The sequence below is a fragment of the Hyla sarda genome, chromosome 7 (assembly GCF_029499605.1).
Source record: "Hyla sarda isolate aHylSar1 chromosome 7, aHylSar1.hap1, whole genome shotgun sequence".
NCBI classification, from domain to species: Eukaryota; Metazoa; Chordata; class Amphibia; order Anura; family Hylidae; genus Hyla; species Hyla sarda.
Genome location: NC_079195.1, coordinates 5,089,530 through 5,105,188, shown reverse-complemented (window position 1 = coordinate 5,105,188; position 15,659 = coordinate 5,089,530). Strand labels below are relative to the sequence as shown.

General features: G+C 36.8%; 1 protein-coding gene across 1 annotated transcript in view; it reads right to left on the bottom strand.

Annotated features, from left to right (window-relative positions):
* LOC130281804 (uncharacterized) overlaps window positions 1-14,911 on the bottom strand; it is a 76,265-nt gene extending 61,354 nt beyond the window's left edge. Inside the window, exons 1-3 of the mRNA XM_056529435.1 lie at window positions 14,863-14,911; window positions 10,094-10,155; window positions 9,741-9,797 (exon numbers count right to left, since the gene is read on the bottom strand). Of these exons, the coding sequence (XP_056385410.1) occupies window positions 9,741-9,797; window positions 10,094-10,155; window positions 14,863-14,911 (168 nt within the window). The remainder of the gene's footprint in view (window positions 1-9,740; window positions 9,798-10,093; window positions 10,156-14,862) is intronic.
* Between the last annotated feature and the right edge of the window lie 748 nt (window positions 14,912-15,659).

The window sequence follows — 15,659 nt, the reverse complement described above, 5'->3', positions numbered from 1 at the left end:
AAGTCCAGAAAGTGAGGGAGGAACTAGCCCTCCTCTGTGCTCACTCCTGTCCTATCAGACTGCAGCATGAAAACAGAAAGGAGGGGGTTACAGAGCAGCCTGCAATGATTGGATGAAGAGACCCAGCACAGTAGACTGAGGGAGGAAATGAATGCATGGAGAGTGAGGGTGGGCTCAGTGCTTGCCTCGGACACAACCCTTACTGAGCAGTGGATGTCAGAATGAGTGAGCAGCAGAACAGAGGGATTTGTGAGTCAAATAAAGAAGCTAGACAAATTAAAAAGGCATTGCTCTACTCCCGCTTATTCATATTTCTTCTCATATTCATAATGATAAATGCACCCAATTGTGCTGCAGTATGGACCAATAGGTTAAATGTGTTCAATGTGCCACAATATATACCAATAGTTAGTATACTTAGGTGAACTATTATTTAAATGTATGTAATTAATAGAACCACGTTCAGTCCCTGTGGCAGACGGTCCTGGAAAGTGCAATCTGAGAGGAAGGAAACCAATCAGCTTCTGAAACTATGTAGGATTCAGACACTGCTGGAGTCTTTTTTCTAGTATACTATAGTGATGTCACTATTAGCAGCCAGGAACCAACGGGCACATCCTACAGTGGATAGACAGCGTGGTAGGGACGTCGCTGGCCGGGGCTGTGTCCTAGCATCATCTGTATACTTCAAACACAGACCAGAGACACTACGGTAAACCTCTGCTACTTGTAGATACTACAACACACAAGAATATAGAAAACTCCTGCACTCACCTATCAGCTCTCGACTCAAAGCTCCTTGAACGGGAAACACCGGGGACACCGGACTGCAGAAATGTGGGCGTTCAGAGGCGAACAACCGGCAGTTTTTGTGCAAACTAGTGCTTCTTCCGGCCTCAAGAGTTCAATTAGGAGTCCCCCTCCCCCTAATGTCATTCTGCTCCTTCCTGTCTGGCCCACACCATCGTGTAGAGGAAACTGTGAGCCACGAGGACAATGCTCATCCCCCATTCTACTCTCTGTTATTTGCACACTCCCTATATGCTAGAACATCCCACTAGTGAGGGTGGGAACTTATGCTAATTACAGAGGTAATAAAGCCAAGTGAAGGACTGAATAAAGGGTAGAAGCATTTGAAACCGACATGGCTCTGTTTGATTTACTTCGCTACACTTCAGTATATACATTCCAGGGGCAGGGGCACTGTGGCTAGGTACAAGATCTTACCGTACTTACCGTACTTCCGGAGATGATCCACTGCTCTCTTCTGTGCCATCTCCTTTGGTTCAAAATGATTCCCCAATTCAGCGGAACTGGATTATGAACGAAATATCCCAGGCCCCACAGGTTGGGCGACATCTGAAGTGGATTCTATCAGTGTTCTTGTAGCTATTTTACTCCTGGCCAAATCCATATACAGAATGTATATACCGAAGTATAGCGAAGTAAATCAAACAGAGCCATGTCAGTTTCAAATTATTCTACCCTTTATTCAGTCCTTCACTTGGCTTTATTACCTCTGTAATTAGCATAAGTTCCCACCCTCACTAGTGGGATGTTCTAGCATATAGGGAGTGTGCAAATTACAGAGAGTAGAATGGGGAATGAGCATTGTCCTCGTGGCTCACAGTTTCCTCTACACGATGGTGTGGGCCAGACAGGAGGGAGCAGAATGACATTAGGGGGAGGGGGGCTCCTAACTGAACATTTTCTTACATATAAACATAGTAGGCTATATACACATATATACATCTATTACAATGTGAGCGGTGAGTGCAGGAGTTTTCTATATTCTTGTGTGTTGATTATATACTGAGCCTATCTCCTTACCATGTCCTAGCACCACCGCAGACTTAATATTACTGAGCCGGATGACTGCTTAGCTGAAACCTGTTACTCTTCACCGGCGGTATTGGCCTTAAGATAAAGCGGTGTCGTCTCCTTGCTTGCTGACTTGTATATACTACATTTGTGCATCTATGCACAGAAAAACTTGAAACTACCAGCCTCCGTTCATTCCATTTCTATACTACGGCAATGCAGCTCCTGTAGTGGATGCCCACACTGCCCGCTGATATAGCGAGTTCAGCAGGAAACGGGACATATCGCTAGAGCCATCTGAACTTCACAGGATCTGTGCATTAACTTACCCATAATAAAGAAGTCTCTTATTGCAGCGCTCAGTCTCTGCATTTGTTCACTACCATTTACTGTCACCTGCATCATCAGCTGCACTTACCAGGACCGTCAGCCACAGGTACCGACCATTGTTCTATTACATACATTTAAATAATAGTGCACCTAAGTATACTAACTAGTGGTATATATTGTGGCACATTGAACACATTTAACCTATTGGTCCATACCGCAGCGCAATTGGGTGTATTTATTATTATTCCTATTTTACTGACTTTTGTTTGAAATATAAGGGGTCACACTATACACCACTGCAGCAGCGAAACCTTCCAACAAACCCATCATTGGCGCAGGTATATATCCCCAGCTGAGTCTGAGGAGACAACTTTTGTACACCTCTTTTTTCATATTCATTTGGAACAGTAACCTGATATTTCCCTTTTCTTCTTCTCTCTGCACTGTTATTATTGTGTGGTCACTGTTTGTTGCTGTGATTCTGGGATGTTTGCTCAATATATTTATTTAGCTGTATGCATGTCGAATGTGAGTGCACCACATCCTTGGTTGTAGCCTGCATTCTTATTTAATATATTATTTCACTATTTCTCACATTTCTTTATTCATGCATCTATATCTTCACTATTAATATCATTTTTACACAATTTTTCTCATCATTTACTCATCTTGCCATTATTTATTATTTTTATTCATTATCATTTTTCATTGCTTTTATTCATTATTTTTTATTCATTTTTAATTTTCATTATTTTAATGTATGATATATTATTCATTATTATTTTTCATCATTTTCATTATTTGTTTATTATACATTATTATTTTTCATTTTTTTCCATTATTTATTATTCACAAGCTGAGTACTCGGCGTTGCCCGTTTTTTCCTTCCTAATCCTTGTTGGGGAGGAAAATAAACAAAGGAGGAAGCTTTTAACTACATGTCCAGTCCTCATATATTGTTGTCATATCCCGACCTCCTATCCTGACCTCCTATCCCGTCCTCCTATCCCGTCCTCCTATCCCGTCCTCCTATCCCGTCCTCCTATTCCGTCCTCCTATCCCGTCCTGCTATCCAGTCCTCCTATCCCGACCTCCTATCCCGTCCTCCTTTCCCGACCTCCTATCCCGTCCTCCTATCCCGACCTCCTTTCCCAACCTCCTTTTCCGTCCTCATATCTTGAACTCCTATCCCGACCTCCTATCCTGTCCTCCTATCCCATCCTCCTATCCCGTCCTCCTATCCCGTCCTCCTATCCCGTCCTCCTATTCCAACCTTCTTTCCCGTCCTCCCATCCCGTCCTCCTATCCTGTCCTCCTATCCTGTCCTCCTATCCCATCCTCCTATCCCGATCTCCTATCTTGACCTCCTTTCCCGACATCCTATCCCGACCTCATATCCCGACCTTCTATCCCGTCCTCCCATCCCATCCTCCTATCTTGACCTACTATTCCGACCTCCCATCCCATCCTCATATCCCGACCTGTAATATGTGTACCAGGTATTGAAATATCTCCAGCCGTACGGAAGTTATGTGGGAACATACATTTCCCATTGATTTGCATGGGACTTTAAACAAAAACCCCGACCCTCACAAATGAGGGTAGTTAAGGGTTAAATTAACTATCCTATATTTTAAGTGGACATATAAGTAACATGTGACTTAGTATTATGGAAATATCTCCAGCCGTTTGGAAGTTATGCAGTAACATATATTTCCCATTGACTTGCATGGGACTTTAAGCATAAACCCCGCCCCTGGCAAATGGGGGCGAGTAAGGGTTAAATTACCTATCCTATGTTTGTTGGTGACATATAAGTAACATGTGTGCAAAGTTTCATGTTAATATCTTTAGCCGTTTGGAAGTTTTTGTGGAACATACATACACACATACTTACATACATACATACATACACACACACTCACATGTTGAGTTTTATATATATATAGATTATTATTTTTCATAATTTTTATTCATAATTTTCATTACTATTTTACATTTTTTATATTCCTTATTTATTATTCATTATTATTTTTCATTATATTATTATCATTATTTTTCATTATTGTCATATATTATTTATTATTCATTATTATTTTATTATTTTGCTTAGTTTTTAATCATTATTTATTATACATTATTATTTTGTTATTATTTTTATTCATTATTTGTTTTTTAATAGGATTTTTCATTGTTTCATTAATCATTATTATTTTTCATTTTTTAATAGGATTTTTCATTATTTTATTAATCATTATTATTTTTCATTTTTTATTCATTACTAGCTGAGTACCCGGCGTTGCCCGTTTTTTCCTTCCTAATCCTGGTTGGGGAGGAAAATAAACAAAGGAGGAAACTTTTGACTTCAAATACCGTCCTCATATATTGTTGTCATATCCCGACCTCCTATCCCCTCATCATATCCCGACCTCCTATCCCAACCTCCTATCCCAACCTCCTATCCCAACCTCCTATCCCAACCTCCTATCCCAACCTCCTATCCCGTCCTCCTATCCCGTCCTCCTATCCCGTCCTCCTATCCCGTCCTCCTATCCTGTCCTCCTATCCTGTCCTCCTATCCCTTCCTGCTATCCCGTCCTCCTATCCCATCCTCCTATCCCGTCCTCCTTTCCCATCCTCATATCTCTGCCTCCTTTCCCGTCCTCCTATCTCGACCTCCTTTCCCGTCCTCCTTTCCCGTCCTCCTATCCCGTCCTCCTATCCCGTCCTCCTATCCCGTCCTCCTTTTCCGTCCTCCTTTTCCGTCCTCCTATCCCGTCCTCCTATCCCGTCCTCCTATCCCGTCCTCCTATCCCGTCCTCCTATCCCGTCCTCCTATCCCGTCCTCCTATCCCGTCCTCCTATCCCGACCTCCTATCACGTCCTCCTATCCTGTCCTCCTATCCCGACCTCCTATCCCGACCTCCTATCCCGACCTCCTATCCCGACCTCCTATCCCGTTCTCCTATACCGTCCTCCTATCTCGTCCTCCTATCCTGACCTGCTATTCCGACCTCCTATCCCGACCCGTAATATGTGTACCAGTTATTGAAATATCTCTAGCCGTACGGAAGTTATGTGGGAACATACATTTCCCATTGATTTGCATGGGACTTTAAACAAAAACCCCGACCCTCACAAATGGGGTTAGTTAAGGGTTAAATTAAGTACCCGGCGTTGCCCGGTTTTTCCTTCCTAATCCTGGTTGGGGAGGAAAATAAACAAAGAAGGAAGCTTTTGACTTCAAATACCGTCCTCATATATTGTTGTCATATCCCCACCTCCTATCCCGTCATCATATCCCGACCTCCTATCCCGACCTCCTATCCCGACCTCCTATCCCGACCTCCTATCCCAAACTCCTAACCCGACCTCCTATCCCGACCTCCTATCCCGTCCTCCTATCCCGTCCTCCTATCCCGTCCTCCTATCCCGTCCTCCTATCCCTTCCTGCTATCCCTTCCTGCTATCCCGTCCTCCTTTCCCGTCCTCCTTTCCTCTCCTCCTATCTTGACCTCCTTTCCCGTCCTCCTTTCCCGTCCTCCTATCCCGTCCTCCTATCCCATCCTCCTTTCCCGTCCTCCTATCTCGACCTCCTATCCCGACCTCCTATCCAGTCCTCCTATCCCAACCTCCTAACTCGACCTCCTATCCCGACCTCCTATGTCGACCTCCTATCCTGACCCGTAATATGTGTACCAGTTAATGAAATATCTCTAGCCGTACGGAAGTTATGTGGGAACATACATTTCCCATTGATTTGCATGGGACTTTAAACAAAAACCCTGACCCTCACAAATGGGGGTAGTTAAGGGTTAAATTAACTATCCTTTATTTTAAGTGGACATATAAGTAACATGTGACCAAGTATTATCGAAATATCTCAAGCCGTTTGGAAGTTATGCAGTAACATATATTTTCCATTGACTTGTATGGGACTTTAAACATAAACCGCGCCCCTGGCAAATGGGGGGGGAGTAAGGGTTAAATCACCTATCCTATGTTTGTTGTTCAGATATAAGTAACATGTGTGCCAAGTTTCATGTTAACATCTTTAGCCTTTTGGATGTGATGCTGGAACATACTTACATACACACACACACACACACACACACACACACACACCTTGAGTTTTATATATATAAATTATTTTTTAATTATTTTATTATTCATTATTATTTTTCATTTTTTATTCATTATTCATTATTATTTTACATTATTATTATATATTATTTATTATTCATAATTGTCTTTCATTATTTTTTTATCCATTTTTTTTATTATTTATTATTCATTATTATTTTTCATTATTTTTATATATTCATTATTATTTTTCTTTTTTGTATTCATTATTTGTTATTCATTATTATTTTTCATTATTTCTTCTTATTCTTTATTTTACTATTCATTATTATTTTTCTTTTTTTCATTCATTATTATTCATTATTATTTTTCATTATTTTTTTTATTCATTATTATTTTTCATTATTTTTTTATATTATTTATTATTCATTATTTTCATGATTTTTATTCATTTTTTGTTATTCAGTATTATTTTTAATTATTTTATTAATCATCATTATTTTTCATTATTTTTTATTATTTATTATTCATTATTATTTTTCATTATTTTATTATCATATTTCATAATTTTTTCATTATAATGTTTCATTATTGTTATATATTATTTTTTATTATTTTTCATTATTTGTAGTCATTATTTATTATTCATTATTATTTTTCAGAATTTTTATCATTCTTTTTATTCATTATTGCTTTACATTTTTTATACTTCTTATTTTTTATTCATTATTATTTTTCATTATATTATTATCATTATTTTTCATTATTGTCATATATTATTTATTATTCATTATTATTTTATTATTATTTTGCTTAGTTTTTATTCATTATTTATTATTCATTGTTATTTTGTTATTATTTTTATTTAATATTAGTTTTTTAATAATGATTCATTATTTTATTAATAATTATTATTTTTCATTTTTTTATTCATTATTATTCATTTTCGTTTTTCATTCTTTTATTATTCATTATTATTTTTCAGTATTTTTATTCATTATTCATCATTATTTTTCATTATAGCTATATATTATTGATTATACATTATTATTTTCATTATTTTATTATCACAATTTTACGTTATTTTTATACATTATTAATTTTCATAATTATTATATATTATTTATTATTCATAATTGTTTTTCATTATTTTATTATCCAATATTTATTATTATGTTTATTCATTATTTATTATTCATTATTTTTTTCATTATTTTATCATTATTATTTTTCATTATTTTTATATATTATTCATTATTATTTTTCTTTTTCGGATTCATTATTTGTTATTCATTATTATTTTTCATTATTTCTTCTTATTATTTTACTATTCATTATTATTTTTCATTATTTTATCATTTTTATTTTTCATTATTTTTGTTCACTATTCATTATTATTTTTCATAATTTTTATATATTATTCATTATTATTTTTCTTTTTTGTATTCTTTATTTGTGTATTCATTATTTGTTATTCATTATTATTTTTCATTATTTCTTCTTATTCTTTATTTTACTATTCATTATTATTTTCCATTATTTTTTAATATTATTTATTATTCATTATTTTCATGATTTTTATTCATTATTTGTTATTCAGTATTATTTTTCATTATTTTATTAATCATTATTATTTTTAATCATTGTTCATTATTATTTTTCATTATTGTTATACATTATTTATCATTCATTATTATTTTTCATAATTTGTATTCATTATTATTTTACATTTTTTATATTTCTTATTTATAATTCATTATTATTTTTCATTATTTTATTATCATAATTTTTCATTATTGTCATATATTATTTATTATTCTTTATTATTTCCATGATTTCATTATTCATTATTATTTTTCATTTTTTTATCATTATTTATTGTTCATGCTGTTATATTATTTGTATTCATTATTTGTTATTTATTATGATTTTTCATTATTTTATTATTCATTATTTTTTTATTTTGTATTCTTTATTTATTATTATTTTTCATTATTTTATTATTCGTTACTATGTTTCTTTTTTGTATTCATTATTTATTATTCATTTCTATTTTTCATTATGTATTATTCATTATTATTTTTCATTTTTTTATTCATTATTATTATTGTTCATTATTATGTAATATATTTTTTTTTTCACTTACCGTATTTATCAGCGTATAACACACACTTTTTAGGCTAACATTTTTAGCCTAAAGTCTACCTGCGTGTTATATGCTGATAAGCCGCTGCAGTTCAATGATTTAAAGCGGGCACTTTAAATCAATGAACTGCAACGGCTTTGCAGGTGCAGAGACCGCCACCGCTACCTGCTTCTCTGCCCCTGCCTGTCCTGGGGTTTAGAGCCCTGCTGCCGACCCTTCTCTCCCCCTGGCTATCGGTGCCGCTGCCCGTTCTCTCCCCCTGACTATCGGTGCCAGCTCCCCATTGTCGGCGCCGATAGCCAGGGGGAGAGAAGCGGCGCAGGCAATGTGGCAGCGGCTCCGACAGACAGTGGGAGAGAAGGGGCAGCAGCACCCATTGCCGGCGCCGCTGCCCCGTTGCCTCCCCCATCCCTGGTTGTATAATTACCTGTTGCCGGGGTCGGGTCCGCGCTGCTTCAGGCCTCCGGTGTGCGTCCCATGCGTCATTGCTATGCATTGCATGGCGCTGCGCAATGATGTCACTTGTCATTGCGCCGTGCAGTGCATAGCAACGACGCAGGTGATGCACACCGGAGGCCTGAAGCAGCGCGGCACCGATAGTCAGGGGGAGAGAACGGGCAGCGGCGCAGATAGCCAGCGGGAGAGAAGCGGCGGCAGCAGGGCTCTAGACCCCAGGAAAGGCAGGGGGAGAGAAGCGGGCAGCAACGGCCTCTCTCCCCCTGCCTTTCCTGGGGGTGTATCGGGGTATACGCATGCACACACACGCACCCTCATTTTACCAAGGATATTTGGGTAAAACACTTTTTTTACCCAAATATCCTTGGTAAAGTGAGGGTGCGTGTTATAGGCTGGTGCGTGGTATACCCCGACAAATACGGTATTTACAACATCTGGCTCCATATATCATCGCTACCACAAGATTATTATTTATTAGGCTCATTACATTTATCTGTACATTCCTACTCACATCTTTATATACATTTTTTTACACATTTCACTCATTGCGCCCTTTCTAGATATGATACTCACTCATTTCACCTATGTGGTCCATTCACTCCCCGCTTCTCACTTATTCTCCACACACTTAATCTCACTTATCATTCACCATGTATTATTTTTCTTTTCCTTTGTTTCATATGTTCTTTCCTTATTATTCATTTATATTTTTTATATTATCTTTTGCTTTACTCTCATTAACCAACCTACTTACATTATTTACTATATCACTTTTGTGGTAAACTGCACCTACTTTTTAAAAACTGGTGTAAAAGGGTAAAAAGCCACAATTTTTTGGACTTTACGTTGGGGGTTGATACATTTCCCTATTGTCATTACAGACATAATAGTAGATACTACTTACCAAGCCCTTATAGTCACACAGATATATGGTAAAAGTTTTCATGAAATCTCTAGAATTCTAGTTAAAAAAGACAATAAAACAATTCATATGATGAGACAATGTAGAGATAATAATGTCCATAAATATATGACAGATCTGATGGACATATTCATGTGTAACATATAACATTATACAGGAACTTTACATTGTGGCCCCCGAGATAATGTAATAATCCTCAGCATTACTTTAGTGATCAGTACGGATCTGCTATGTCACAGATCTTCATTCTGCTTCACTACAAACACATTCCTATTTATTACTGGAGAGAAATGTCTGAGAGAAATCACTGATACATTGTATATCAAGGATCTTACCTCTATGGCATAGATCACACACGCACGGTCATCCACAGTTTTTTTCTGACATTGTAAGTCTTCTAGTAAAGAATAAAAGATATAAGTCATTTCATATATGTAAAATATATATGTCCCCCCAGTATATTACAATGTATATGTCTCCCAGGTATATTACAATGTATATGTCTCCCCGGTATATTACATTGTATATGTCTCCCCAGTATATTACAATGTATATGTCTCCCCAGTATATTACAATGTATATGTCTCCCCAGTATATTACAATGTATTTGTCTCCCCAGTATATTACAATGTATATGTCTCCCCCGGTATATTACAATGTATATGTCCCCCCCGGTATATTACAATGTATATGTCTCACAGGTATATTACAATGTATATGTCTCCCCGGTATATTACAATGTATATGTCTCCCCAGTATATTACGATGTATATGTCTCCCCCAGTATATTACAATGTATATGTCTCCCCAGTATATTACAATGTATATGTCTCCCCAGTATATTACAATGTATATGTCTCCCCGGTATATTACAATGTATATGTCTCCCCAGTATATTACAATGTATATGTCTCCCCGGTATATTACAATGTATATGTCTCCCCAGTATATTACAATGTATATGTCTCCCCAGTATATTACCATGTATATGTCTCCCCAGTAAATTACAATGTATATGTCTCCCCAGTATATTACAATGTATATGTCTCCCCAGTATATTACAATGTATATGTCTCCCCAGTATATTACAATGTATATGTCTCCCCCGGTATATTACAATGTATATGTCCCCCCCGGTATATTACAATGTATATGTCTCCCCGGTATATTACAATGTATATGTCTCCCCGGTATATTACAATGTATATGTCTCCCCGGTATATTACAATGTATATGTCTCCCCGGAATATTACAATGTATATGTCTCCCCGGTATATTACAATGTATATGTCTCCCCGGTATATTACAATGTATATGTCTCCCCGGTATATTACAATGTATATGTCTCCCCGGTATATTACAATGTATATGTCTCCCCAGTATATTACAATGTATATGTCTCCCCAGTATATTACAATGTATATGTCTCCCCAGTATATTACAATGTATATGTCTCCCCCGGTATATTACAATGTATATGTCCCCCCCGGTATATTACAATGTATATGTCTCCCCGGTATATTACAATGTATATGTCTCCCCGGTATATTACAATGTATATGTCTCCCCGGTATATTACAATGTATATGTCTCCCCGGAATATTACAATGTATATGTCTCCCCGGTATATTACAATGTATATGTCTCCCCGGTATATTACAATGTATATGTCTCCCCGGTATATTACAATGTATATGTCTCCCCGGTATATTACAATGTATATGTCTCCCCAGTATATTACAATGTATATGTCTCCCCCGGTATATTACAATGTATATGTCCCCCCCGGTATATTACAATGTATATGTCTCCCCGGTATATTACAATGTATATGTCTCCCCGGTATATTACAATGTATATGTCTCCCCGGTATATTACAATGTATATGTCTCCCCGGTATATTACAATGTATATGTCTCCCCGGTATATTACAATGTATATGTCTCCCCGGTATATTACAATGTATATGTCTCCCCGGTATATTACAATGTATATGTCTCCCCGGTATATTACAATGTATATGTCTCCCCGGTATATTACAATGTATATGTCTCCCCGGTATATTACAATGTATATGTCTCCCCGGTATATTACAATGTATATGTCTCCCCGGTATATTACAATGTATATGTCTCCCCAGTATATTACAATGTATATGTCTCCCCAGTATATTACAATGTATATGTCTCTCCAGTATATTACAATGTATATGTCTCCCCAGTATATTACAATGTATATGTCTCCCCAGTATATTACAATGTATACGTACCCCCCCCCGGTATATTACAATGTATACGTCTCCCCGGTATGTTACAACATATACGTCCCCCCAGTATATTACAATGTATATGTCTCCCCAGTATATTACAATGTATATGTCTCCCCGGTATATTATAATGTATATGTCTCCCCAGTATATTACAATGTATATGTCTCCCCAGTATATTACAATGTATATGTCTCCCCAGTATATTCCAATGTATATGTCTCCGCAGTATATTACAATTTATATGTCTCCCCAGTATATTACAATGTATATGTCTCCCCAGTATATTACAATGTATATGTCTCCCCGGTATATTACAAAGTATATGTCTATCCGGTATATTACAATGTATATATGTCTCCCCAGTATATTACAATGTATATGTCTCCCCAGTATATTACAATGTATATGTCTCCCCGGTATATTACAATGTATATGTCTCCCCCAGTATATTACAATGTATATGTCTCCCCGGTATATTACATTGTATATGTCTCCTCAGTATATTATAATGTATATGTCTCCCCAGTATATTACAATGTATATGTCTCCCCAGCATATTACAATGTATATGTCTCCTCAGTATATTACAATGTATATGTCTCCCCAGTATATTACAATGTATATGTCTCCCCAGTATATTACAATGTATATGTCTCCCCAGTATATTACAATGTATGTGTCTCCCCAGTATATTCCAATGTATATGTCTCCGCAGTATATTACAATTTATATGTCTCCCCAGTATATTACAATGTATATGTCTCCCCAGTATATTACAATGTATATGTCTCCCCAGTATATTACAATCTATATGTCTCCCCAGTATATTACAATGTATATGTCTCCCCAGTATATTACAATGTATATGTCTCCCCCGGTATATTACAATGTATATGTCCCCCCCGGTATATTACAATGTATATGTCTCACAGGTATATTACAATGTATATGTCTCCCCGGTATATTACAATGTATATGTCTCCCCGGTATATTACAATGTATATGTCTCCCCGGTATATTACAATGTATATGTCTCCCCAGTATATTACAATGTATGTGTCTCCCCCGTAAATTACAATGTATATGTCTCCCCAGTATATTACAATGTATATGTCTCCCCAGTATATTACAATGTATATGTCTCCCCAGTATATTACAATGTATATGTCTCCCCGGTATATTACAATGTATATGTCTCCCCGGTATATTACAAAGTATATGTCTCCCCAGTATATTACAACGTATATGTCTCCCCGGTATATTATAATGTATATGTCTCCCCGGTATAATACAATGTATATGTCTCCCCGGTATATTACAATGTGTATGTCTCCCCGGTATATTACATTGTATATGTCTCCCCGGTATATTACAATGTATATGTCTCCCCGGTATATTACAATGTATATGTCTCTCCAGTATATTACAATGTATATGTCTCCCCAGTATATTACAATGTATATGCTCCCCAGTATATTACAATGTATACGCCCCCCCCCCCGGTATATTACAATGTATACGTCTCCCCGGTATATTACAACGTATATGTCTCCCCGGTATATTACAATGTATGTCTCCCCAGTATATTACAATGTATATGTCTCCCCGGTATATTATAATGTATATGTCTCCCCAGTATATTACAATTTATATGTCTCCCCTGTATATTACAATGTATATGTCTCCCCGGTATATTACAATGTATATGTCTCCCCGGTATATTACAATGTATATGTCTCCCCGGTATATTACAATGTATATGTCTCCCCAGTATATTACAATGTATATGTCTCCCCGGTATATTACAAAGTATATGTCTCCCCAGTATATTACAACGTATATGTCTACCCAGTATATTATAATGTATATGTCTCCCCAGTATATTACAATGTATATGTCTCCCCAGTATATTCCAATGTATATGTCTCCCCAGTATATTCCAATGTATATGTCTCCGCAGTATATTACAATTTATACGTCTCCCCAGTATATTACAATGTATATGTCTCCCCAGTATATTACAATGTATATGTCTCCCCAGTATATTACAATGTATATGTCTCCCCAGTATATTACAATGTATATGTCTCCCCCGGTATATTACAATGTATATGTCTCCCCCGATATATTACAATGTATATGTCTCCCCAGTATATTACAATGTATATGTCTCCCCCGATATATTACAATGTATATGTCTCCCCTGGTATATTACAATGTATATGTCTCCCCCGGTATATTACAATGTATATGTCTCACAGGTATATTACAATGTATATGTCTCCCCGGTATATTACAATGTATATGTCTCCCCGGTATATTACAATGTATATGTCTCCCCGGTATATTACAATGTATATGTCTCCCCGGTATATTACAATGTATATGTCTCCCCGGTATATTACAATGTATATGTCTCCCCGGTATATTACAATGTATATGTCTCCCGGTATATTACAATGTATATGTCTCCCCGGTATATTACAATGTATATGTCTCACCGGTATATTACAATGTATATGTCTCCCCGGTATATTACAATGTATATGTCTCCCCGGTATATTACAATGTATATGTCTCCCCAGTAAATTACAATCTATATGTCTCCCCAGTATATTACAATGTATATGTCTCTCCAGTATATTACAATGTATATGTCTCCCCAGTATATTACAATGTATATGCTCCCCAGTATATTACAATGTATACGCCCCCCCCCAGTATATTACAATGTATATGTCTCCCCAGTATATTACAATGTATATGTCTCCCCAGTATATTACAATGTATATGTCTCCCCAGTATATTACAATGTATCATATTGTATATACATACCCTGAGCGAGGCTGAGACCGGCCAGTACCAAGAATATGATGATCTTCATTGTGCAGATGGTTGAGCTCAAGGCATGAGCGGCTCCAATCAGTGTCCTTCTTTATAGCCCTAAAACATGTGACATCACTAAACACACTGGACGGTTCTGCGCACATTGGAAAGTGTCCTAGATACCGGCAACTTTCATGTGAGAATAATTTTCATTAAGTTTATTGGTTTAGTTAGGAAAACATTCAGCATTTTGCCAACAATTTACATCCTGCATTCAATGCAAACTATAATTAAACTCCATGATTTTTTAACCCTTTCTATATTTAAAGTGTACATGTCATTAACAAAAACTTTTATTATAATGTAAGTAGTACTATATGTATATTTATAACACACATTGATTAAAAAATTCTCAGTATACAGAGCCCTGCTTGTCCTCAGTGTACAGAGCCCTGCTTGTCCTCATTGTGCAGAGCCCTGCTTGTCCTCAGTGTACAGAACCCTGCTTGTCCTCAGTGTACAGAGCCCTGCTTGTCCTCAGCGTACAGAGCTCTGCTTGTCCTCAGTGTACAGAGCCCTGCTTGTCCTCAGTGTACAGAGCCCTGCTTGTCTTCAGTGTACATAGACCTGCTTGTCCTCAGTGTACAGAACCCCTCTTGTCCTCAGTGTACAGATCCCCGCTTGTCCTCAGTGTACAGAGCCCCGCTTGTCCTCAGTGTACAGAGCCCTACTTGTCCTCATTGTACAGAGCCCCGCTTGTCCTCATTGTACATAGCCCTGCTTTTCCTCAGTGTACACAGCCCCAC